At 44.4% G+C, this 25,890-nt stretch overlaps 2 protein-coding genes across 5 annotated transcripts in view; one reads left to right on the top strand and one right to left on the bottom strand.

Moving 5' to 3' along the window:
• Positions 1 to 13,658, top strand: part of RNF207 (ring finger protein 207) — a 33,017-nt gene extending 19,359 nt beyond the window's left edge. For all 3 annotated transcript variants that reach the window (XM_029913581.1, XM_029913582.1, XM_029913583.1), the window contains 9 exons: positions 471 to 539; positions 1,119 to 1,187; positions 1,725 to 1,846; positions 7,171 to 7,363; positions 8,525 to 8,710; positions 9,850 to 9,901; positions 10,883 to 11,000; positions 11,328 to 11,420; positions 12,831 to 13,658. In XM_029913581.1, the coding sequence (XP_029769441.1) occupies positions 471 to 539; positions 1,119 to 1,187; positions 1,725 to 1,846; positions 7,171 to 7,363; positions 8,525 to 8,710; positions 9,850 to 9,901; positions 10,883 to 11,000; positions 11,328 to 11,420; positions 12,831 to 12,987 (1,059 nt within the window). In that variant the 3' untranslated portion in view covers positions 12,988 to 13,658. The remainder of the gene's footprint in view (positions 1 to 470; positions 540 to 1,118; positions 1,188 to 1,724; positions 1,847 to 7,170; positions 7,364 to 8,524; positions 8,711 to 9,849; positions 9,902 to 10,882; positions 11,001 to 11,327; positions 11,421 to 12,830) is intronic.
• A 501-nt stretch (positions 13,659 to 14,159) lies between these two features.
• Positions 14,160 to 23,412, bottom strand: ICMT (isoprenylcysteine carboxyl methyltransferase). Of its 2 annotated transcripts, XR_002908560.2 has the most exons (6): positions 23,172 to 23,412; positions 22,844 to 22,932; positions 21,939 to 22,108; positions 20,407 to 20,624; positions 20,028 to 20,266; positions 19,377 to 19,436 (listed from the first exon to the last, which is right to left on the bottom strand). XR_002908560.2 is itself a non-coding variant. In XM_024207814.2 (5 exons), exons 1-5 carry the CDS (start codon positions 23,382 to 23,384, stop codon positions 19,254 to 19,256), a joined length of 873 nt encoding a protein of 290 aa, XP_024063582.2. In that variant the 5' UTR covers positions 23,385 to 23,412; the 3' UTR covers positions 14,160 to 19,253. The 2 variants fall into 2 exon arrangements, 1 of the variants encoding a protein (XP_024063582.2); XM_024207814.2 differs by lacking the exon at positions 20,028 to 20,266 and having other exon boundaries at positions 14,160 to 19,436.
• Positions 23,413 to 25,890: the final 2,478 nt, after the last annotated feature.

The raw sequence follows: 25,890 nt of genomic DNA, 5'->3' as shown, positions 1-25,890 counted from the left end.
GAGTTCACAGACCACTTCGCTCCTGGAAACGGTTTTCCCAGAAAACAAGCAGTGACACTGGAGCAGGGAAATGGAGCCAAAACCTGAGCGGGGCTGAGCAGCGGTAGCTCCCATTGGGCCCAGTTACATTCCTAGGAGTTCAGAGGAGCAGGATCCAACCCATTCACGTCAATGAGTGGCAGGTGTTCAGTATGTCCCGAGATCTGTCCCTCGGAGTGGCGGGTTCTGTGCAGCCTCATTCCCAGAGGAAGGGTGGCTGTTGCACATAGGGTTTTTGTTTTGTGTCCTCAGGATTTTCCATCTGGCTCTGCCAGGCTCCTCGCTGTCTCTGCAGTGGTGACATCTGCTGGGTTAGCACTTACTGCTTATACCTGAAATGGTAACTGCCCCAGGAGTGAGAACAGCCCATCTCTAGGTGCCCAGCCCCTCCAGATGTGATTAACAGCACTGCTGCTTGTCATTATGTCTAGGTCCATCTGGTCACCTGTTCTGCTTTTTTGAGCTCTGCGAACAAAGCCGAATTCCTGGATTTGGGATACGTAAGTACATTCCGAGACCAGAACGCACACTAGCAGCTGGCTTCCACAAACACCAGGGAGGTCCAGCACCATGTCTCTCACCAGGAAGCAAGGGATGGGTGAGCCAAGTACAAAAATTACCCAGCCTTTTGCCCCAAATTCACTGACCTACTTGAGGTGGGAAAATTCCTGGTTCACTGATTCATACTTTGGGGGTTATTTTCTCACTCTCTGCACTTTGCTGTCAGCTGAGCCAGGAAGCAGAAATATAGCAAAGTCAGGAGCCAGCACCTGTCTATGCGAGGCTTCCAGGCCAGAGAGAATCAGAAACGCAGACACATGCGCCCGTCACTACACCCAGGCCCTGGAACATTTACTTACCCCCCCCCCCCCCCAACCCTTTGCGGAGCTGAGCAAAAAGCCCTTCACCATCCACCTTGTAGCTTCACAAGTGCTCTTGGGTGCCCACAGGAAGATGTGGGCTCCCAGCACGTCTGAAAGCTCGGCCAGTATTGGGAAGCGTGTCCAGGACTGTGGCAAAAAGACGTGGAGCTGAGCGGAGCTGAAAGCTGTAACACAAAATATTCTGCTTAATTTTAGCAACTGATGGAGAGGCTCCAGAAAATAGTCAAACTTCCACATCGCTTGAGACCTACGCAGACGAGCAAGGTAAACCCTTTCCTCACAACTCACAGGCTCTATTGTCTCGAGTCCCACATTCGGGAATTTAATACAACCCTCATGTCGGTTTTGGGGCCCTGTCCTGAACCTGCCTCCAGTTCACCTCCAAACGTCCAAGATACCAGAGTTACGGCTGCTGTTACTTCCCCAGCTCCATGCTGCCTGAAGTCCACAGCGCTTTCAGCATGCCCATCATCTTACACAAACAGCTTGGCAGCAGAATCGCTGCCCAAGGGATAAGCCAAGACAGCACGTTAGACTGGATGGTTATTTCCTGTTCCCAAAGCGTGTTTCATTCTTCCTTGTATGGAGAAAACTCCTCCCCCAGCAAGCAAAGGATAGAATGGACTGGTTCTCAGACAGAACATAGTGTCCTATTCTGACTAGTTCAGGGGCTGTCTCTGTCTTGAAGCCCACTGCATTTTATGGTATCTGAGCAAGAGAATATTCACTGAAGGAACAGAATCCAGCTGGGTATGCCTGCCTTACCACATGTTCTAATCCGTCTCCTTTTGGCCCCTGCAGATAAACACTGAGTACAGGGCTGAGTTTGCCCATTGCTTGGAGCCACTGTTGCTGCTGAATCCACGCCGGTCTGTGGTGGTGAGCGGAGGCGGCATTGGACCAGGGATCAGCAGTGGAAACATGTAAGATGCTCAATTTCTCAGCTACATCCTCAGGGAGGGAGCGGAAAATGAGTCTCCATGAGCCTCTGAGATTTAGAATAAGATTTGGAGGGTAAATACTAATGTAGGATTTATAGGCTGGAAAGAAAGTAGCAATTCTAACCTGTGGCTCACACAAAATGCAGATAAGCCAAAAGGTGCCTACCTGGCTGTGTAGCTCAGCTCTGGTAGTGAGTCCTGGCCAGAGGAGTGTGGTCAATGTCCCTGGGATGCTACAGCGGAGCTTCTGCTCTGCTCTCTCTCAGGAGTGAATCCTGGCCGTTTGTGTCATATCTAATTTCACCTATGCCCATCACCATGGCATCTGAGCACCTTATGAACCCAGAGCCAGCGGAATCCAGCACCACTTTCTCAGTGATGGGCAAAGCACGGAGCTCTGGAGAAGCATCACTAAGCACTGGTACTTTGGGGCTGGAAATCTCACAGGAGCATGTCAGAGCAGGGATGGAGGCAGGAAGTGAGTTGTCTTTAAACATTTCAGGGAGTTTTCTTTCAATTAAACCTAATTTAAAGTTATCTCTACACACTAAAGGAGATCCACCTTCACCCAGGACTCTCACACTGCAATTTACCAGAGAAACAACAATGTAAAGTTGTATTTTCAAAGGACTGAGTAGTCCTGTACACATCTGAATATGTACTTAGGTAGAATCGGTCATCAACATAGTCTAGATTAAACTGTGGAAGAAACTGGAATGCCGGGTATTGGAGTCATGGTTTGTTGGGCTATTTGGGATAGACTTTTAAACACACAGCCATCCTGTATCATTCTTCCAGCTGCCTTCTTGATTTCAGGAGGACAGGAGTCTGATCAGAAATATAGACACTGCTGTGTAGCAGTCGGGGTGCTCTCCGGGAGTAAGTGCTGCCCCAGCTGGCCAGCTCCAGCAGACAGTAAGGCTAGTGGTGCCAGCTGGTGCAGTTCTTCCAAAATTACCTAGACGTTCTGGGGACGGGAGCTAACAGTGCCTTGTAGCAGTTATCTTTTGAAGAGGTTGGTATGGGATGTATTTGTACATGGGGTAAATCTCTCTCTCACTAAGTCACCAGTCCTTCCACGTTCAGGGAGAAGTCACTGATAAGACTCACAGGGAGCAGCCTCCTTCCACGGTGCCTTCATGGGCTGGTTTGGAATATTTGGTTTGTTAAATTTTGAAAAATCACACCCCCCCCCCCCACGAAGATCACCCATGCACAGAACGATTGGATAATCAATACGTGACCCTGGAAGAGCCAAACAGCCTACAGAGTAGAAAGCCATCACTGTACATCAAATACAAAGCCGAGAGAGGGGCAGCATGCCAAGCAAATTTCAGACTGTTGTGACTGCTGGACTGCTGACTTACCATTCAAAGGCACCAGTTTTATTCCTCCATTGGCATTAAGGGACCAGCACGTCTTAGAGGTTAGTGCTCCTGAAAGGAACAGCCGACCAGCAAGAGTTTGAAGCAGGTGTGTTGTGAGCAAGCACTGTGCAAATTCCCCATGCCTGGCTCAGCCGGAGTCCCTGACTCCTGACCTGCAGCACCCCTGGTTATTCCTGCCCCAGGCCCACAGGCGGCTGTTTATTTGAATTTAAAACCCAGCCCAGTGGATTGGTCTGAAATGCTCTGATGCTTCCTCGTAGCTCCAGCTTTCCCGTGAGCTGCCCTTGACTGTGTCATGAGGAGAGGTGTCCTAGGGACAATACAGAACAGCTGTGCTGATTACTGTCAGGAATAGGCACAGTGGCTTGAACTGGCAATTCCTGGAAACCAGGGTTTGGAGCACAAGGGGAGCTGCATGTCCGTGTTTTGCAGGAGATACAGTCTGGCCAGATACGATGGACTCAGAAGCTGGGTTCATCCTTATTGCAAAGCAAGGGTTGTGGGCTGAAGCAGGTCAACAGAAAAGCGACTAGTTTAACAGCAGCTTTCATGAAAAACTGCCAGAAATTCCTCCACATACACACCACCTTTTCCTGGCAAGCACTGGCGAGTGACATAAGACAGACAGGAGTACTTGTGGCACCTTAGAGACTAACACATTTATTTGAGCATAAGCTTTTGTGGGCTACAGCCCACTTCATCAGATGCATAGAATGGAACATATAATAAGGAGATATATATACATATAGAACATGAAAAGGTGGAAGTAGCCATACCAACTCTAAGAGGCTAATTAATTAAGATGAGCTATTATCAGCAGGAGAAAAAAAAAACTTTTGTCGTGATAATCAAGATGCCCATTTCAGACAGTTGACAAGAGGTGTGAGGATACTGAACATGGGGAAAATCGATTCAATCTGTGTAATGACTCAGACAGCATTTATCCATTCACGACCAATGCCGTCCTTAGCGTATGGGTAAATCCCACTACGTTAAAATTGCCAAAGTCTGGGAGGAAAGCAATAAGTGTTCAAGAATTTCCTCCATTATAATCATTGACAAAGTAGGAGCCTTCCCTGTTCTAATCCATACAAACTGTGAGCCCAGCACTATTGATTTCAGACCGTAACTGGTGCCAGTCGTGGGGTGCAACAAATCATTTGGAACAACTGAAAGGACTTTCATTGTAACTAGTGGAGGACGAGGTAACAGCAGCTGATGTGTATAGCTATCCTGCAGGATAATATCGATCTCCACTTATCCAAAGCTCTCACTGGTCCTTAATCACTTCTTGGAACCCCGCTGTCCCCATTTCACAGCTGCAGAACTGAGGCACAGAGAGGGGAAGTGACCCAAAGGTCACCCAGAATACGTTGCCAAGCCAGCTTTAGAGGCCAGGCCTCCTGGCTTCACAGCTGTGCTCCAACTGCAAGAGCACTCTGCCTCCCAGCTACAGAAGTATCCTGCCTACCTGGCGATCACATCACCGTACAGATATTCATTTGGGAGGCCCCACACGGCCCTCGTGAAGTGCTGCCATTGCCACTAACACACAAACAACAAGGGCCACTCCTTGAGAAACTAGCAACAACAATACTGTGAAATGCAGGGGATCCTACTGGCCCACCTCCCAGGGCCGCGGGAAGGGGGCTTGCACAGCACCGTGAAGATGGAGAGCCCCAGGTTGTTCTCTGTGATCTTGACAGTAACTCGCTCACTCACCTGGTTGATTAGCTGCTCTGGGGCCGTCCCGGGAGCAAGCTTTCAGGTCCCATCTCTGCCCCGTGCCAACACCAGCCCATGTAACACTCCAAACGAGCCGCCTGCCTTTCGGCCTGGCTCACCTGAGTGACTGGTTTCAGCTGAGGCCCCCCAGAGCAGCCTGTTGGTCTGCCACTATTTTTATCAGAATTTCAAAGAACTCTCCAGGGCACAGTTCCCTTGCACTGGATATATTTAGGCCAATTGATGTCACAGGCAGCCTAGGCCGCTCCACTCTGCTCCAGCTGCTCGCCCTGCAAACAGGACAGAGTTTCTCATTGTGAAATGGGGATCACTGCTTGTTTCCAAGTGGATTTTACAGTTCAGGGAAACTAATCATTGCACCGGGGACTGCAGAGCACCCTTTCCTTGTCAAAGGTACATTTCAGCTGCATATAACGGGCTGCCTTTCACAAGACTTGGATTCTGAGGGGAAGCGGGGAGCTGGACGATAGGAATCCAGCAAGAGCTGCAGAGTGGGGGTCCGGCTGCCTCCTCTGATCAGAGAGCATTGATTCTAGCACGAGACTTGATTCGTTACATAATGCATGGAACTGTGGTAGCAGCTGTTGGGTGTAGGACTGTGCGGGAGGAGTCTGAATGCAAAGAGTAGCAATACCTTGCTTTGTAGGAAGTGCTTCCCATTGAAGAGTTTGATTATCATTAGACAACAGATGAAATGCTAAATCATGCTGTGAGTATATTTTCTGTTTGCTTGTCCAAATATTGCTTCTTTACTATAATGGTTGGCAATTTTCAGCTTCAAATCACTTTACAGCTCAGTGAAGTCACCTACTCCCAAGGATATTTTGCAGAAACTTGCATTCCTTATCTCCTTGGATCTGGCTGTCGGAGCCTAGTGTCAGCTCCCTGGAAGAGCTGTTTCTTTTGGCCATCAAAAGAGGCCAATAAATGCAGTGTGTGCATGCAGCAAGACGTTTTCAGTGTAATTAATACAGGGATTCTGTACCAAGCCTCTTCTAGGGGGTCAAGAATCAGGGTTTTGTGACTGACATTTTTGTCGATAGGTCGGATGAGACAAAGACACAGGTAGCACTTGATACAACACAAGAGAATCCATACCTAAGGAGGTGTTTCTGATTGGTTCTCACTGGGTGTTTCTGCCACTTTGTATTCACGCTCTGCACAGCCTCATAGACACCTCCGGGGTCTAGAACAATTCTTCAGTTACTGGCTTTATGACGACCACACCTTTGTATTTAAAGTTACAGAGTGATTCAGAAGAAATCAGATAGAAATAACATATAGAACTTAACTATAGCATTGGAACTGGAACTCTGGGTACTATAGGATCATGTTCACCCTACTGTACTGGGGTTTCCATGCAGAGTCTCCAGGCAGTTTCCATGATTGTAAATCTCAATCAGATGAACAGGGACTAGAACAAGAACGTATTAGATGAAGCGTTAGCCAGGTGGAGTGCCCACTCTGCCCAGTGCTGTAACTCCATGATAGGGACAGGATCTAGGCCTGGGTCTTTTTAAGTAAAACACATTGTACCAGGATTGGCACTGGTGATGTTACCTCATTAGTGGTGGTGATTTTGCTGCTTTCCTGTCATAACTCCTAACACAGAATGTGACCTGTCCCCCACAGACAGAGGCGGTAGCCATGGGCAATCAGCTTCCTCGGAGAGATTGTCAGAAATGAAACTTGAAATCTGTTTTTCTAGCCCGCACGATCTGCCTTTTATAAATACAGTTAATGCGAGAGTAAAATAGAGCTGATAGGGCAGGAATTCTTCCACCTTTGGCCTCTTCTTTAACTGCTGCTGTATCTTTCCCAGCAAAGGGCAGCTGTGATCTTAGAATCTTCTCCTTGCCTGGTGGAAGGAGTGACACTGTCATATAGAACGAGGACATGCTAGCCTTGTCCTGCACTAAGAAAGCTCTCTCAAGGGGGAGGAGCTGGTTTCTCTTTGCCAGACTAACTAAAATATGTCCAAAGAGGCTATTGCCTGGCTTGCACTACAGACTGGACACAAAAGTCAGACAGGTCAGAGGATGCTAATTTCACACTATGAGGCAGATGGAGGCACTTTCTAGTTTGCTTCTGCTAAATGGCAATTTCAGAGCCAGCGGCTGATTTGATGGCACTGCTTATCTACGTTTTAAAAACTCGCGCTCTCTGCTTAAGGCTCTCGGGTGGCCAGTGCTCCAAGACGCTGATAGTGCCTGGCTGTCCCCCTTCCTGCGATAAGATGTCCATCACAGGCGCTATCGTGCGAAAGCCAACCATGCATCGTTACATCAGCACCAAGGTCCTGCTGGCCGAAGGAGGGGAGACGCCCTTCACTGAGCACTGTCGCAACTATGAGAACATGTATCGGGTAAGTACGTGGAAGAGGGCAGATATAGTACACAGCCTGATTTCACCATTGACCATGGGACTGCTAGCCCTGGTCGAGGGGTTTTCCTTACCAGAGGTGGAAGAAAAATGTGGAGTAACTCCTGTAATGATGCAGGGCAGGCCTGAACCAGAGAGTGGAGGCCAAGAGAAATGGTGAAGGTGGGCAGAGTGCTGAACTGGTTCTCCAGTTAACTGTTCTCTTCCTTTACTCCTATAGTTCATTCGTTTTGTCTCTATCCCTTTCTTCTTCTTCTTCATGTGGAAAAGTTAGAAACTTTGGGCCAAATCCAGCCGGGCTGTGAAGCCGCACTCACTTGCACTAGACCTACCAAGACATTTTTGGTTGTGTCATTGTAACCGTGTTTAGGGTTCCAATGGTCGTTTGCTAGTGCCAGTGGAATGGTGATGGAGAAGGGCATCCATGCCAGCCATGGGAACTTACCAGGGAAAGTCAGGGGAGTTGGTTCTGGTTCTCTTCCTAGAAGACTTAAGGAGCTAAGTCTGTTTAGCTTAACCGAGAGAAGGTTAAGGGGTGATTTGATTACAGTCTGTAAGTACCTACATGAGGAACAAATATTTAATAGGTTCTTCAATCTAGCAGAGAAAGGAGAATAGTCTAATGACTGGAACTTGAAGCTAGACAAATTCAGACTGGAAATAAGGCATAATGTTTTAACAGAATAATTAGCCATTGAAACAATTTACCAAGGGTTGTGGAGGATTCTCCATCACTGATCATTTTTAAAATCAAGACTGAATGTTTTACTAAAAGCTTTGCTCTAAGAATTACATTGGGGAAGTTCTATGACCCATGTTAGACAGGAGGTCAGACAGGAGTATTACAGTGCTCGCTTCTGGCCTTGGAATCTGTGAAGTCCATTGGCTTAGAAGAGTTTGTCTGTACCATATATAACTGCCAGGCCTTCTGTGCCTTCAGGAGTGACCTAGTCATAAAGACTCATATATATGCCTATGGTAAAATAGTGCTTTCACAGGAGAAAATAGCAGTAGCAAGAAAATCAAAAGAGACTGGATTTTCCAGGTACCTTCCTCTTCTTTAACCAAACCTGTTGCCATCTGTCACCTCAGGGTGAAAGGAAAACTCCACAGTAACTCACCCCCTTTCATCTTTCTAATGCAGACCCTGCAAACAGAGATTCAGAACCTGAAGGATCAGGTACAGGAGCTGCATCGTGACCTCACAAAGCATCACTCCCTCATCAAGACAGAGATCATGAGTGAGATCCTACAGAAATCCCTCCAGATGGACGTGCAGATTGCCTCGGAGTATTCGTCTGTGGAAATGATGCGAAGCATGTTTGAAGAGGTACGTTTCCTGCCGCTGGCATTCTAGCGCCCCTGCCATCAGCTCGAAGAGCAGCTTCCCTAAAGGGCAGTACACAGTGGCACTAGTGATGAGTCATGCCAATGCCAAGCCCAGGGAGAGACCATGGAGCATCTCGGAGTAGGACGGACGCATAAAGGGCAGGCATCAGGGGTTGTTCTAGCATAGTTGGCTCCTTGCAGAACATTTGCACATTTCTACGCTCTTCCTTTAAATAAACAGAAAACAGCGATGGACAGTTGGGCACAGCAGGCTTTTCCCCCCCTCACTGGAAGGTAGAAGGGAGATGACAGACAAGGTGGAGTGAAATGAGATTATACTGGAATCATTAGGCTCAGTCCAGTGCTAGAGATCTTCATTAGCCAAGATTTTTCTAGTTCTGCCAGACAAAGACATCTGCTTTGTGGTCTAGACCTGAGGCTATATGACGTGCTGAGAGCAATAGTGTGTTCTGAGGCAAGTGAGGCTGGTTCCATTTGGAGCTATAGCCTGATTCCCCGTGTACCCAGCTAGCAGGCAGGTTTGGATCCTGAGTAAGGGTGTGGTCTGTAGGAAATAGCACTCATGAGTACTGGATGCAGAGTCTGCCCTAGGAGACTTGTCCCGGAAATGGTTTGATGGAAAGTCACCAGCCTTTTTCTTGTTTTGAAAAGGCTCCTCTCAGGCTATGGCTACTCTACAGCTTAAGTCGACATAAGTTATGTCGCTCAGGGGTGTGAATTAGCCACCCCCACATGACATAAAACTTATGCCGAATTAAGCGCCGGTGTAGACAGCGCTATGTTGCCGGAAAGCTTCTCCCGCCGCTCGCAGAGGCTGGAGTAATTAAGCCAACGGAAGAGCTCTCTCCCATCGGCTTAGAGCGGCTACACTAGGGAGCTTACAGTGGTGCAGCTATAGCTACAATAGCCTGAGTCACTAGAATAATTAAAAGGGCCAGACTCTTGGTCTGTACTAAAGGGGCTGCTGCTGCTGCGGTATTTGCAAGTTGTTAGCTGCGGAGTGGATTGCTCTGCCAGCCTGGAATGATGGGAAAGAAACAGGCTCAGCAAACGTCCCTTGGAAAGGATACTTCAGTCCTTTATTGCAACACGCTGTCCAGCTCACTGTTTTTGTTTCAGATTTGGGAGGAAACATATCAGAGGGTGGCAAATGAGCAGGAAATTTATGAAGGTATTTGTGACAGTTCTGTCCACTAACCCACTGATTCCGTGTGGTGAGCTGTTCTTCCCCAGCCCATGGTCTCTGTTTAACGTGCATTTGCTACGTGGTGATAGCGGTTACAGTGCTAACTTCGTCTGTGTGTGGTCATAACACATTCTAGTTTAAAGGGGAAGTTTCAAACGTGAGAAAGAGCTGCTTAATGGCTCCTCTGCTGCCCTCTGCTCCAAGGGCTTCCAGCACTGGAATGCCACCCAAAGCACAAGGCCTTGCCCCACTCAGCGGAATCAGCCTCGCTTCCCACACATGCAAATCCCTCTACCTCTCTTCCCCAGTCCTGCTGTCTTCCATCTACTACACCTCTCACTCATTCCATGCTGATGGGCGAGGCAAGAATGGTCCAGCCCAGCACCCCCCCCCCCACCCATCTCGAGCAGATTCTGTTAGAGAAGGTAAATCAGGATGGATAACTGTCAAGCAAATCTCCACCCAGTAGCTCAGAGAGGTGCTAACACAGTTTCAAACGACACTGTGGACAGAGCCCATGAAGCAGCAAGAGAACAGGAAACAAACTAGAAAAACCCACAGAATTCAAAAAATAAAATGTCAGCCTAGAGAAAGAGAAAATGAAAAGCAGAGTCTGGAGGGAAGTCTGGATATTCAGAGATTAAAGTATCTAAGAAGCACAGTAGCTTTGCAAATCTCTCCCATAGATGGCTGGTTAACTGCAGCATGAAGAGATGGCAACCTCTGGTGCTTCAGTTGGTTGTGGTTTATAGCATCTGTCTTGGGCTTAGCAGAAAGTTTACAAGCATGTAACAAGGCCCCTCAGAGACTTAAGAGGTCAGAGGACATGCTGGATGACTTCATAAAAACTCCTAGGACATCCGTGAAAAAACAGCCTCTGAAAGCTCAGAGTCAGGCCAAAAGCCCCAATTGCTGAAAGACGGTGAATTGCTGGGTCCTGTTACAATGTGTTCCCTTTCTATGCAGCACAGTTACATGACCTGTTGCAGCTGAAACAGGAAAACAGCTACCTGACAACCATCACCAAACAGATTGCCCCCTATGTCCGCTCCATAGCTAAGGTGAAGGAACGGCTGGAGCCCAGGTAAGACAGCACAGAGCCATTTCCCCAAGAGGAGAGGCTTTGGGGGTCTTTGAGGTGGCTTCATGTGTCTCAGTCCAGTCTCCAGTAGACTTAGCCACATTTCAAAAACACAACCAGTGCTCTTGCGGGCACTCAGCAAGGACACCATGGAGACCTAGCTGACAGACATGAGGCACAGTAGTACAGGGAAGCTTGTACTGCCCCGCTGATACTTTTATCTGTTCTGTGGACCGAAAACTTGCAGTTCTAGTGCTGCTCATGTCCTGTTACAAATACAGCGTACCATCAAAACCGCTGCAGCTCACGCTGCTTCTCATCTCACTTTAGACTACAAGAACCCAGGGAACTGAAGGATGACCAGACAGAGAATCTGCTCAAAATTTACGATGACAGCACAGTGACCAGTGACACAACTCACAGGTAGAGGATGGGGTGGAATGGTTAAAATGCTGATGGCTTCTCTGAATACTTGATACCAAAATAAGTCAAACTACTGGCAAATTAGCTAGTTCTTTTCCAAGTAAAATTGTCAACTAAAATACTGAAGTTAGGAAATACAACTAGAAGACTTCCATAGAACCTTAGGTGCTGCAGGTAGTGTTAGGCACTGCCAGGGGGCACACACTGAACAATGGGGTCATTAACAATCGCCATGCACTTTGCAGCAAAGGTAGGGCTCATGGGGAAGGAAGAGGAGGTGGTTTTGTTTTTTTAGCCAGACTGTATCCTGGCTAAATTCCAGCTCAAGCAATTTACTTGCTGATCCCACCCCCCAGTTCTTCACCACCTTCCCTAAATTTGTTTTTCTACTAAGTTTCAAAGTTACAGAAACACAGGATAGTATCTAAACAGAATTAACTCTGTATCCAATTACAAGAGAAAGGGGAAGAAAAACGCATCTACAGTAATATTTAAACCAAGAGTTTGTTTCTACAGATAGTCTCTAAGGTCTTAGAAGCTGCAGCTGAAGCAGTGGGTGCTAAAGGAAATCCTGAGATACTAGTGTGTAAATACACTAATTGTTAGAAACATTTGGTGGCGAGAACAAGGAAGGGGCAGAAAAAGGGGAAGGGGATTACCTTACATGAATGAGGAAAGTAACATATCCAAAGATCCTGTCGTCCACCACTGCATTGCCGCAACTGAGGGAAAACGTGGGGAAGAGATGGAACAGAGCCACTAAAAGCACATTGCAGTGCTGCCCTTAAATGCCAACAACAATTTTACTCCACCTCAGAGGAGAGTGTAGAGCAGCAGCAGGTGACATGGTCCCTTGAGTATCTTTGATGTACCTCAGAGGAGCATGGTGAGGCTTCTTTCATTGTTTGTTAAACTCCCTGTGGTCCTGGCTGTAGCCAGGTGCGAAGTGTTAACGGATGGGGTTAAGCATCCCATGAAGTGGGTTCTAGCCCACGAAAGCTTATGCCCAAATGAATTTGTTAGTCTCTAAGATGCCACAAGGACTCCTTGTTGTTTAGTTTTTTAGAGAACTACTGTAATTGGAGCTTGGTTTAATCAGTGAAGTGACCTAATTAAGGATGAATCTCAGTCATCCCATGCAGACTTGCAGCATTTTACGTACTGCATGAACAACAGGAACTTACTTTGAGATATTTTATTTAAAAAAAAAAAGTCCATGTGATTTGTGCTATTGCAATTTTGCTACACAGACTCAATACAGCAAATGTGGAAAGTGTAAGAATAAAATTATTACACAGCAGTAGACTGCCTAGAATCTCTCTTCTAAATAAGAGTTTGCTAATAAAATATTCAGGCCATCTGACAATTAGATCTTTTTGTGATTTAGCCAAGGTGCCTTTTCTGCTCTAGGAACGACTTGACAAGAAGCATGGAAGACAACAGGGAGCCCAAAGTGGACAACCGAATGCTGAACATTGTCACTGAGGATTCCCTACTGAAAGACACTTACAGAACCAAACAGAAAGGTGGGACAGAGAGTCCCAGCCAGAAAGATTTTGCAACTTAGGCAAGGCAGAGTGCCAAGAAGCTGCACTGCTTTGCATTTCATCTATGCAAACAAAAGACTTAAATAGGAGTTTCTCAAGTACATTTATGGTTGAGTCAGGCTGGTATGTTACAGAGGATCTATCCATTGAAATAAAGACTTGACAAGATGGGAAGGACCAGCATTTCCAAATTTAGTTTGATGAAATTGAGTCTTGAAATGCAGACTACGGCTTCACCAATTCAGTTAATCTAAATACTGTTCTCATTACATTACCAGATGGTTATTAATCAGTTATGGTCGGATTTCCCAGGCCAATTTCTTTGGCTATTTGTGTATTTTCAACAACGTTATACTGTATTTTTCTGCATCAATAAATTCAAACCTCTATTCAGCAGAGAAGTCCAGTATCTCCTGCGTCAGAACTCTTTGGTGAGCCCCCATCAGGTCAGTAACTTGTTATTGGAATTGGTCTCCTTTCTCCTTCACATGGAAACTTTGAAAAAACAAATATGGATATATTTCACACCTGAAATCCCTTATCTCAGCTGCTCAAAGTGAACTGTAAGCTCTTGATGGTGAACCTAGAAAAAAGTGGAGTATTAATAAGCCTAATTTTGATATTGTGCTATCAATTTATTTTAAATGCATGAAAACAGCTAGCTGTATGTAAGTTTTATTCCCACTACCCCTACCCCAATGAATACAATTTATTTAAAAGCCTAGCTAAGTAAACAATGTATTCTTTGTTAAAAGTGGAATGTAGCCATTTCCTCAAAAAGAAAGTCACCTTGCATAGCCTTGAAGCTGGGTTTGGGCGGTTATTTTGGGGAGGAATTGTTTTTAACACTTCTGCACTTTAGTGTAATGAGATCAGTAGGACAACGTTTTCCTGAGGTTTTTATGCTGTAGACTGTTCAGAAGTCTTGTTTTCCATACAAGATGTACACAGCTTTGTATATTAAAAATCTAAAAAATAAAATATCAGTTCTTGATACTTCATGCAAGTTGTTAATATAGCATGATTACACCCACCAGGGAATTCTGGGAGGGCCAGCCTGCATGGGACAACAACCTTCCCACCAGCAGACTTCTCAGAAGATAAATTTCAAAGAGAATATCTTTCCCTTACAATCACCACACCTTTTCAGGTTATTTTAACCAATTATAGTTTTATTTAATAAATGGAAAGAATTCTCAACATCCGCAAAAGAAAAGAACCTTTAAATATCTGTAATGAACATTTCTTCATGTAAGAAAAAGGGTAGAGCTACTCCATTCATTTAATACACAGTTGGTCTCAGCAGGCCCAAATAGATTGTGGAGTGATTCTAGTAAACAGTTTTTTTCAGCACAAACAAACAGACTTCAAACATCTTGTGATATAACAAGGTAACAATCTCCTATTGCAACAGGAATGTTGAGGTGTTTTCAAGGCAGGAGATGACTTCCTCCTCATATTCCAATCCAATGACAAATTACCAAATAAAATAAAGACAGTGAGATCAGAAGCTACTCCAGGCAGTAAGAAAGTGCAATAGATGGACAGTTACTCTGTGCCATTATTTGGAAGTTGTATCCTGACCGTCAAAGAACACTCACTCTGTGGTACAAGCAGAATATGAAAGTCAAGGAACCAGCGCAAAGTAAATTCCTAAGTCATAACATGTTTACAAAAAGCAACAGTTTTAGGAATTAGTTGTTTACCGAGTGACTACGTTACTTTTTGTCGGACATTAGAATAAATACTCAAAGTGTTCGTACTAACCCCTCACCCCAACTGACATTATTAATCTAGTTTCCTTTTGACAGTTTATGCTAAATCACTGTCCTTCACAAACCTTTGGACAATAAAAATGGAGAGGTCAGTTTCACTTTCTGGTTCTCCTGCACTAGCTTAAAATTGCAAATTTTAAACTGCAAACACTGCAGGGGATAGTTTAAATACAAGCTAAGCAGGTGACTTGAAAAAACCTATGGAACACTTCTGCGACCTATTGAGGATATACAAGTCCTAAATTTTTGGCCTGAACAACAGGATAGTGCCTGTTACCCTTGTTAGTAAATAAGGGTCAGTGAGCCAGCAATCAGATTGGTTGACAAGTTTAATTTGGTAGACTGCTTTAAAATACATAGAATTTTATGTAGCCTGTACCTTACCTTGTTGGTGATTAAGATGTTTTCCCAGGCTGCATAAATACTGTTTGCAGTAGTGAGTTTAAGTCCTTTCCCACAGGGCTTCATAAGTTAATTGCTAACATGAGATTGTGCGAACCTACCCAGGGCCAGAATGACATTCTTATTCACTGGGTACAGAACTAGAAGTTGTTCATTGACAACGTCTTTGATTTTTTAAAGACTCTGTGCTGCAGCATGTGTCAAAGGGTCCATTTTGATTAATAAATAAATTGAAAACCCAATTTGAACTAAAGGGTGATCTTCATTTCTTTGTGAATTACGACTCACCTTTCCTTTGGGAATGAGGGCTGCAGCAATCATTCCAGATATTTACACCACAGGATAAAGTACTAAGATCCCACATCTCCAGAAGTGGAACATTAGCGCTATATAAATTGACTTGGGGCAAACTTTTCAAAAACACCCACACCTCCTTTTCAAAAGCTAGTTAGGTGTTTGAAAGTTTTGCCATAGGTCAAGAAGAGTAAAGATTATTCTTCGGACTCAGCACACCTTGGGATGAACCTACATGCCCTGCACAAATCTGATTTTTGTGAAAGTTCTTGTCCGGGTCATTGGAGAAGAAAGTGCTTTCACTGACCACTGCATCAACCAAGTAAATCATTTGCTGTGCCCATTCATATTCTTGCTGATAGACACAATCTAAAGAAAATGCATTCTCACTGTGACAACATGCATCCTACAAAGGGCTTATTCAACAGAACCTGAGGCTTTGTGGGTGCTAGTCAGAACTTCCAGCTACACAGATGAAAAAGGTCTTTTTCCAACATAGCTACAAATGTTACATTTGGGTGTTGACTCAGAACATGTAGCTATATCCCAAACCCAAAGGGTAACTGTAGTATCTAGGCACCAGAATTGATGTCATCAGTGACAGGGGCATTAGAAATACGCATGATACTTTGCATATTCACATGAGCAAACTGTTATCCCAGGCAAGTGAAATGATGTAAAGCATACCATTTATGGAGAGTCAAAAAAAGACAATAACCCTTCCAAACAAGTGCCAATAAAAGAATAAGACATTTATTTAATTAATACCCCTCCATCACACTAAGTTATCTAAATAGTTTCAAGTGGTAAATTTTAGCAGCTAGGAGCCAATATGCAATCCACAAGTCTCAGTTTTACACTGAAGCAATAACTGGATTGTTTGCTTTCTGGCCACAACGAAATGAAGCACAAAAACTGACAAGAGAATGAAAGTCTCACTGTGAACAATGACTGTTCACACAAGAGGAAAGACCCATGAAATCTAGCCAACTCTCCTGCTGATAAAGTTGTCCAGCAGTTGTAGACATATAGACTTCTGTGGTGAACAGGATTTTTTTCCTAACTAGGGACCTCAAACAGCAGTGTGAGAAAGATAATGTGAGCTCAAGCCTCTGACAATAAGACTAGAGTAGTAACGCAGCATAAAATGTTTAGGGTTAGACACTATGTGGGTCAAATATCTCTCACATAGCACACAATTAAGCAAGTAGTTTCTCACTGTATTGCTCTAACAGTTTGACCTAATAAAAGATTTATTCATGTAATAAACCAAGTCCCTAGTATATTTTTTTCACTACCTGGCAAAACAAACCCCATACTCCAGAGCACTTTTTAAGTTTACTCTGCTGGGTCATTTTGTGATCAGCGTGCAATTTCTCTGTTCTTGATTCAGGTGAATTCTAATTAGCCCATACATGCTAGGTACTATTGCCATGTCTATACTACAAGCTAGGGGTGTGATTCCCCTGCTCACATACACATATTAATGGTGGCTTGATGAATGCTACTGCGAGGACAAATAGCCGTGTAGCCACGAGCAATGCAGAGTACATGCTGACCAGTTCCAGGCAGGTTTGTACTCGGCACGGCTCAGCCATGCCTCCATTGCCGCTACTCATACAACCGCGGCTACACAGCTATTTATACTTGCACTAGCTCTCGTAGAGCAATCGCTAGTATGTGTACACGAACAGGGGAAATTACACTGCCAGCTATAGTGCGATGCGTTTCAACTTTCAGTGTCAAAGTGCTTTACAAAGAAGGTCAGTATCATTATCAATAGTAGGTTTAGTTATGAAACATTTATACAAGGGAAAAATTCATACGAGAAACATCTTAATAAAAATAAGCGCAGTTAAAAATCCTTGTTTGTATTAAGATTTTAACTGGTTTGAGATTTCTTCTGAGGTATGTTGGCTACAGACAGATAGCAACATTTATAACTCTCTTTCAGAAGTACATTGGAGGCACTTCTATTGCAAAGGAAAAGCCATCTGAAAAGGAATCAAGTCCTTACAAATAATTATGCAGAGGAAAGACAACATTAACCAAATACAGCCCTGCTGAAGTTTCATATCCTTTTCTTCAAGCAACAAATATATTCAGTAGGAGATTTAATGTAACAGTGGGTATTTAAACTGGAATTCAATGCATCAGGTGCCCTGAAATTTGAAGGCATAACTTGGGTAGGAAAAGGCTTTTACATGATGGAAGAGAGAAGAGATTAACAATTTGTCCCTACATCCCTTCCTATGCAGGGCTACAGGAATTTGACTTCCAACTTGTTTGGTACATGCCTCATTTTAATATCAAAGTGTGTTCCCAGTGGTATTTCAATTGTAAACTTAAGCATTCCAAACTACCGATATAGTCGTCAGCACCAGAAAAGAAAAGAACTCTACTGAATTACAACCCAACAGAAGCTGGCAACATCTTTACAAAAGCAGCTTCTGCCAGTGCTCTATTTCCTGAACTATGTTACAGTACCTTAATTAAGGGAATACTTCAAGTCAAGCCATTACTTGCCAGCATACAATTCTCATTCCAACAAGAAAGTCTATCTAGAATCAAGGAAACAGTGAACTTCTTTGGTATATAGTAACAGAAAATAAATTATACCACAAAATCTGAATACAAATCATTTCCAGAATGGTGAATATTTAGAATATCACCAGTTAATCAGAAAAATATTTTCCTACATTAGCATATTTTCTGGAAGTGTTTCCCGTACAGATAAAACATCCAAGACATATTCTAGAACCAGGCAAGAATCTTACTACCTAAGGCCTATTGCAAGTCTGCCTGCTATTGTTCTTTCTCTGCATTTCACAAAAACAGGAACAAACTTGTAATTTCTCTGAGTGAACTAGGAATAGAGAAAGAACTAACAACTAAAGTTATTTAAATAGGACACAATGCAGCACGATTTTGAAGACTGTTTTACAGAAGCAAGTTTACAATTTGACAGGACAGACTCTTGCCAAGAGGGCTATGGGAAAATGACAACATGATAATGAAACTTAAATTCATGGCACTAGGTAACTGATGGACACAACAATTGAGTTAAGTTTTCAATCTGAGCTTTCATGATGTTTAATGAAAGATTATTTGTGATTTAAGAAAGTTTGAATATTGAAAGAGCCCCCTATTAACATTATATTAGGAGACAGTGCTTTGTGCCGCACTGCCAGTCTTTCAGGTAAGCATATCCCCAAAACGGTATGTAAATTCATGCATTTAAAAGACAGAAATAAAGGGCTGGGTTCTGAAAGCCCTCCAAGCAGGGTATTACCACACTGACTTCAGTGGGAGTTCCACACACTGCAGGCTTGTGGAGTCAGGTCCAGAGAGGTTAAAGCTGTGCTGTTAAGCTTTTTTACGGGCAAAAAGCTTTAATTTTAAAGTTTCACCATAGAAATATGAGCTTCCAACAAGCACCCTTCTAGTGCAATGGTAGTTACTAGGAAGTGCATAGCTCGTTCAACAGAATCTGTTAACACATTTCAGTACAACTCAGCTGTTGTAGGTAGAGTGTGCCATCTTTTCACCAGCATTATGCTTCATTTTAGGATCACCATAGATTAAATAATCCAGAAGATCCCTCTATGCATCTAGGAAGGACTCCTATCTTGACTGAGCTTCTAGTTTATTTGCAAGGTGTTCCAGCTGCCTCGCCTTTAATGAGTTTCCAGTGGATGACCAGTAAACAGAGACTGGCTACTCCTAGAGCGTGTCACGATATAGTGCTATGCATAGTTCCTTTCCATATGAGCCTGGAGCTGGGTGTTCGCTCAGTCAGTCTGATTTTTCACGTGTTACAGTTCCACTTTAACTCCCTTGATAAAAGGCAGACCTGATGGCACTCTCTTTTTATACTCCAGGTACTCCGCTCCAAAGAAGTGAATTAACGTAAACTCCTCCTCTTCTATTCGCTCTCTGAAGAATCTCCAGGATGCTAAAGTGTAGCCAACAACACAGACGGGATTACAGAGTAAAACCTGTAAGAGGACACAAGTGGTTACAGTCCAATTCAGCCTTGCAAAACTCTGTTCACCCCGGGAAAGGTTTTTGGTTGGTTGTTTGAAAAACAAATGAAAGTTTCATTAGTTGTCCACAAAGCGTATATCTGCAGTAAGGCTTAAAAGGTCCCCATTCTCCAAAAACAAATTTTTAGAATTTTGTTCTTGATAAGAATCATATCTCTGCATTCTAGACCAAGTATGACAAATTAGTTCTGATGAAGAAAGAGCACCGACATTTCTTTCTATTGTAATACCAGACCCAAAGAGTGTGCTGCTGCTAAGAGAATTCAGGTTTGTAAGGCTTATGCATATGTGGCTTTGCATATTTATAATTTTTCTTTAAAAGATAACAACAAACACCATCACCACTCATACAACTACAAGGTTTATATATCTGATACTCTAGGTTTGTTATAAACTAATTACAGTATCTAATATACTGACATTTTAAGTTACAAGAGTACTGTAGTTGACCTGGGTTTTATGTACACTAAACAGGTTAATTTTACTTGTCAGTCCTGTACAATACTAATATTCAATAAGAATAAGGCAAGTCTGATGGCTTACTGGAAGACACTTGGGAAGTAAAGATGAAAAGGAGGTCTGGACACACCCTGGAAGCTTTAAGGTCCAATGGCTAGCAGCAGATCACACCTTGAACCTCTGAAAGTGTTCCAGCTCAAACCCACGCTCCATTGCCTCTGCTTATTTCATATAGAAAATTAAGGAGATATGGTCTTCCCAAACATCACACATGATGGAGAGTTCAGAGGCCAGCAGTTTCATGACTCACAGCTAAAAGTGTGCTGGTGGAAGACAGAATGTGTCAAAATCCATACCAGGGACTCCTACAGTTGATCATTTGCTAAATAAATTAGGTACAGGCTCTGGGTAGCATTAAGAAAAACTAGAAGATCAAGATAGCTAAGTGTATATTATACAATACCTGTGTTCCAATACTCCAGTAAAACCATCCCACGTAAGACGGGTGCCGGAACCACCCATACACCCCACTTGTCACCAAAGTATGAGTATCCGATTTCTCATTCTGAACAATATGGTTGAAGTTGGAGCCAGCTGTGAGCATGGCAGCTTTCCTCAGACAATCCCCAAAGATCACCATCAATAACCCGACTGTACTGAGCCAGGTGATGTGCTTCATTTCTGCAAGTGAATAAGTACTGGTCACAACATGTTTTAAAAGTTCACTCTTTTATTGCAGGTAAAAAAGGAAATTTAGGGTTAGAGGACTAGTGTAGGGAGAGAGCATCTTCAAAATTCAGTAACCTAACCTGATGCATCCAGATCAAAGCCCCGAAGTTGTTATATACTATCCCCAAGAGATTGGTGTGCATGCTTTTGTTGTTTTAAGACAGTATATAACATAAATGCAGTGTGTGTTGTACAATTTTAGTCTATAAAAATTAAACAAAACATTTGAACAAAAAAGTCTGATACACTATTTACTCTTCACCAGCTATACTGACAAGGTGGCAGGCAGTGTGTCTTAACTCTTCCTGGTGAATCTAAATGCAAAGGCAGAGTGGTCAGAATACACAGCTACAAAGAGAATCTAACCCTGGAACGAAGCACTGTCTCTTGTTTCACAAGTTGGATGGGGTTAAGTTGATGTGCTCAGTCCTCAGAGGAAAGCAAATGCACTCTACCAGACTTTCCCCACCAATTCAAGAGCAGCACCGAAGAAGCCATATCCAACCCTCTTTGGACTGACATAGAATACTGGCAGTGGGGAAGCCATATCCAACCCTCTTTGGGGACATAGGATACTGGCAGTGGGGAAGCCATAAATACTTCTCCCATTCCAGTAAACTGGTTTAAAAAAAGTTTGTCTAAAAAGACAAAGAATCCCAAAATAATTGATAATTATTGGTAACATGAATCTTGCTTGAGCACTAACAAAATCCAGTCAGCAAGATATCTCCTCTTCAAACTCTTTTTAGCAGAATGCCAAACATTCATTGGTATTCCAGATTGCCTAAAAACTATCCTCGATTTCAAGAGTTAATACAGCATGCAAAGTGTTTGGGAATAAGATAACTGTCAGTACGCTCTCATCAAATCTCTTCTCCTTTAGACACCCTGACAGGGAATAACTAAATGTGACTAATCAAGCCTAGCAGTGTAAGTGCCAGGTTCCATCCTTTACCATGCTTTATTAGAATCCCACATAAAATGTATTTAAACACCAACACACTGAGTCATACCTATACACAAGGCATGAAAATGCTGGTGCTGTTTAAGTCAGTGGCAGAAAACCCATCGACTTCAGTAGGGCCAGGACTTCACCTAACATATGCATGAGAATAATTTAATCCTAGGAATTTCTCTCCCTTTATGAATTGCTTAAAATATGCTGCCTACGCGGTCCCCTCATGTGAAATACAGCCTATATTCACCCATGAGCAATTGCTATTCTCTTTAAAAACATACCCAGAAACCTCAAATAAAGCTACTGACCTGGATAAATGATTTTTTCAACTGTGAACTCTATCCAAGAAGAGAGAGCAGCTAGAGTATACTCAAAACTGTGGTTTAGGAGGAAAGAGTCCAAGGACAAACTTCTGGGATTATTGATCGCTGTCACCAAATACTCAGAATAATGGAACAGTGACAAGGAACACATATACCTAGAAAAGAAGAAACCCACCGAATTTAAGCTGAACTTAATGTATTTAAAAAGTGCAGTTATGTTTTGCTGTGTTTATTTCTGGAATCCTATGTTTTGAAATCCATGGTACTCTGTTGACTGTTCACAGCAGCATAACTAGAATTCTGCAACTCTTATTCTCCACTATTTATTCAAGTATGTTAGGAACAAACATGTCATTTGTATAAGGTTATGTACATATATATTAAAAACAAAACTTAACTCTTTCATTTAGGAGGGACTTGATGCTTCAAGGTATTGGTAATACAATTATATCTAATGCAAGTCAAGCAGACCAGAGCAGTAGCTAGAGACTGTAATAATTCTACAATGCCAACCAATCCTGCAATGCCAGGGGTATCAACTAGATAACCAAATAGAATATTTTTCCAGCTCTAATTTCTAGCAATGGGATACCAAACCTCTCGGCCATTGGTTTGACTGCATATATTTCACTTGTCGTGTACCTCACCCTTCACTGGGAGGAACATCGCTGCAAAGGCCAGGAGGGGAGTTAGATGTGCATGACCCATTCAATCTCTGGCTTTCTTCTCAGACCAAAAATCAGTGACAATTATGCAGGTTTTCTGATGCAGTCACCTGCCTTACACGGACAGGACTGAGCACAGGTCTCCGTACAGTCATCGTCAGACCCGACTGACCTCCGCTGCACACGGGGCTCCCGGTCCCCATCCTTCACCAAGTATTTTCTTACCAGCCAAAGTGCTTCCATGAGGATTGTCCAACACTCAGCAGCAAACCACACCCGAAGGCAAAGCCCAGGAAGCAGGCACGGATCGCGATCTGAGGCGGAACATGAAACACAAGACACATGTTCCTCTCTCCGCTCCAGAGCGGCAGCTCCCGGCTCCACGGGGCACCCGGGGGACCCTGCCCACCGCCGGTCTCATTGGCCAGGCGTGAACCCCGGGAGCAGAGGGACCCGCGCCCCCGCCCCGGCCCTTGTGGGGCAGCCCCCGCGCGCTCCCCCTGCCCCCGGGAAAGGGACGTGCCCCGCCCCCGGCCCCGGCCCCGGCCCGCACCCGGTAGAGCGGCGGCCGGTAGAGCAGCAGCAGCAGCGCGTTGATCCCCGCCACGTGCAGAGCCAGCGCCGCGCGGCCCTGGAGCCCGGGCCCGGCCAGCAGCGCGGGGGGCGCCGAGAGCAGCAGCGGCAGCGCCGCCACCGACGCCCCGAGCAGGAAGGCGGCCAGGCTGGCCCGGCCCTCCGGGACCAAGCTCCCCTCCGCGGCGGCCATGACGGCGGCCGGCCCGGCCGCAACCCCGCCGCGCGAGAGCTGGGCCGCCAAGCACCGCGAGAGTAGCCCCCCGCCCCGGCGGCCCGCCTTCCGGCACAAGTCTCGCTATGACGGGCCCGATCTCGCGAGACAGCGCCGGGGAAGAACTCAACTCTCGCGAGATTCCCCCAGCAAGCTCGTGGGTGTAGGGGCGGGACTCCGAAGTGTCCGGGAGCGGGAGAGCAGCGCCCCCTGTGCCGGGGAGGACGCAGGGAGGGATTTAGCTGCAGGTCACCAGAGTGATGCTTCTGTAGTTTTTATACAAAGTGGCTGACTCTTGACTAATTGCTCATTAAGAAGCAATCTGCCCTTATGAAGGGGATCCCGAATTCTCCTCTCATTTACACGCATTCTGTACAGAACTTCAGTGGGGTCGCTGTGGCTTGACACAGAGAAGGGACTCGGGTGAAGTGAGGTTTTTACCCACGAAAGCTTATGCCCAAATAAATCTGTTAGTCTTTAAGGTGCCACCGTCCGGACTCCTTGTTGTTTTTGTGGATACAGACTAACACGGCTACCCCCTGAGACTGTTCGGCCCATTGTTTTTCTGAAATGTCTCTGTGACCCAGAAGTGCTTTTCTGCTGCAGAAGCAGTGGGTCAGACTGCCGGGAGACGCCGGAATACCGCACTGGGCTTACTCGACATTCCTGCTGCAAGAGGGGAGGTCTGTGAAGCTGTAAATGCTGCAGCAGCGCAGCCTGTGGGCCCAGACAGCAATAAATACAAGCCCTGTGTGTCGACTGGGGTTGTGTGATTGGATTGTGATTGCCCGAATGGCTTGTAACTGGCTTCATGTTTCTGTAACCCTGTTGGGTCGTGGACACTAGAGGGGGCATGTGCAATAGTCCAGAGAAGCCCACGACTGCAAAGCAAGTTAGAGAATGGATGTTTACAGTTGTGAGCTAGTGTGTGCTGCTAAATCCTTGCAGAGAGCATTGATTTCAGTATCTGCTTCTACATCTTTAGTGATTTGAGATCCTAGTTTCTTTTTTTCTGAAAGTTTTTCTGATCACTTTTGCATAATATCGACCATTCCATTTTTAAACTTTTCCTGATACACTAAGCGATCTTCTCCTACATCAAATCTCTTCTCAGAACAACTACTCTAATTTTAGTTAATGCTCAGCACCTCTGAAAATCAGGCTCAAGGTCTCCAGCTGGGTTTCCAAAAATTGAGGTGCTCCAAAGCAGTGGACACTTGAAAATGTTGGTCTTCTGTCCCATGCCAACAGTACCAACCTCCACTCTCCTGTGTGATCATTAACCAGTGAGCTGTGATTTCTCATTTAAACTGTAAACTCTTCAAGGCAGGATGCTTATCGTCTTATAAAGTCATGAATATTTGTGGTGCTGTATATAAAATAAAAATCTGCCATTTGAAACCAGCAATTCTTATTTGTAACTGAACTCCTTGGAGTTCAGTGAAGCTAGCTGTAGACGGCTGATGGCTTTTAATGAACATGATAACCCAGAACCATACTCTTTTGCGTGCATTTCAGTTTTGGCAGATTAAACTCTCTAAAACCTCTGTAAAGGCTGCACATTCTATCAATGAATTAGTCTAAAGTGTGTAAATTATATCTGAACAATAGAGCAGGGTAAATATTTAAAGATTAGAGCCAGCTCAAGCTGCGCACAAAAGGCTCAGACAATGGGGGTCTTTAATTCACTCTCCTCAACTCCTGCAAAACCCAGTTCAGTGTTGATTCACTTCCTTGATTCACTCCCTTGACTTGTTATGTGGCATCAGGCTGCTTATAGCTGAAACCTAACTAAACAGATGTTAAAACTTCAGTCCCAGCAGACTTCTCAGGAGTGGGCTAACTTATTTCAGCGTGTTTGAGTTTGCTTAAGTCAGTTGTGATTGATAATCACTAGCTAACTGATTGAAATATAGCTCGAGCGAAGACTGAATTAAAGGATCATGTAAAAAAATAAAAAAGACTGCTGGCTTTGGCCTCCTGTCAGGTCCTTGCCTTTCCAAACTCCCACAGTTTAATTGTAATGAGTGGCCAAGCCACTGGAGAGACCGTCATTCCCAGATTTGCTGTACTTGGGCTTTCTTCAATGCAGGAAAAATTAGGGCATTCATATCTGTCTCCAAAAATGTGTCATGAGTTTAGCAACGAAGGAGCCCACAGAGATCTCTTATCTCCTTCCCCCCACCCCCACCCCAGCTATGAAATCAAAGTCTACTGAAGTTGGGAATCTTATAAACCAAGACTGTTCCCAGGAGTAGCAACACTATCATGGGGAGAAGGGGGCACTTTTCTTCTTTCTTTCTTTGCTTCAGAATAAACATAATTATCAGTAGCTGGTGGTTTTGAATCCCCAGCTAAAACAGAAAATGACTCAAATAAAAGTAAATGTGGTCACTCAACATAGTGCTCATACATACCAGGGCACTGCAATTTCCAAGGACATAATTGTTCTCAGAAACATTAATATTATTGTTAAAGATCAAAG

The sequence above is a fragment of the Terrapene carolina genome, unplaced genomic scaffold, assembly GCF_002925995.2.
Source record: "Terrapene carolina triunguis isolate 2854851 unplaced genomic scaffold, T_m_triunguis-2.0 Scaffold714, whole genome shotgun sequence".
Classification (NCBI taxonomy): domain Eukaryota; kingdom Metazoa; phylum Chordata; order Testudines; family Emydidae; genus Terrapene; species Terrapene triunguis.
This window is presented reverse-complemented; position numbering and strand designations above follow the sequence as displayed.

Bases quoted from the DNA above. Each gene is read 5' to 3' on its own strand.
- ICMT (XM_024207814.2), bottom strand. From the start codon at position 23,384: ATGGCCGCCGCGGAGGGGAGCTTGGTCCCGGAGGGCCGGGCCAGCCTG. The intron at 22,933-23,171 runs GTGCGGGCCGGG...GTTCCGCCTCAG, and splicing joins ACCGGCCGCCGCTCTACCGG to ATCGCGATCCGTGCCTGCTT. The intron at 20,625-21,938 runs GTCAGTAGCTTT...ATTCACTTGCAG, and splicing joins TGAAAAAATCATTTATCCAG to AAATGAAGCACATCACCTGG.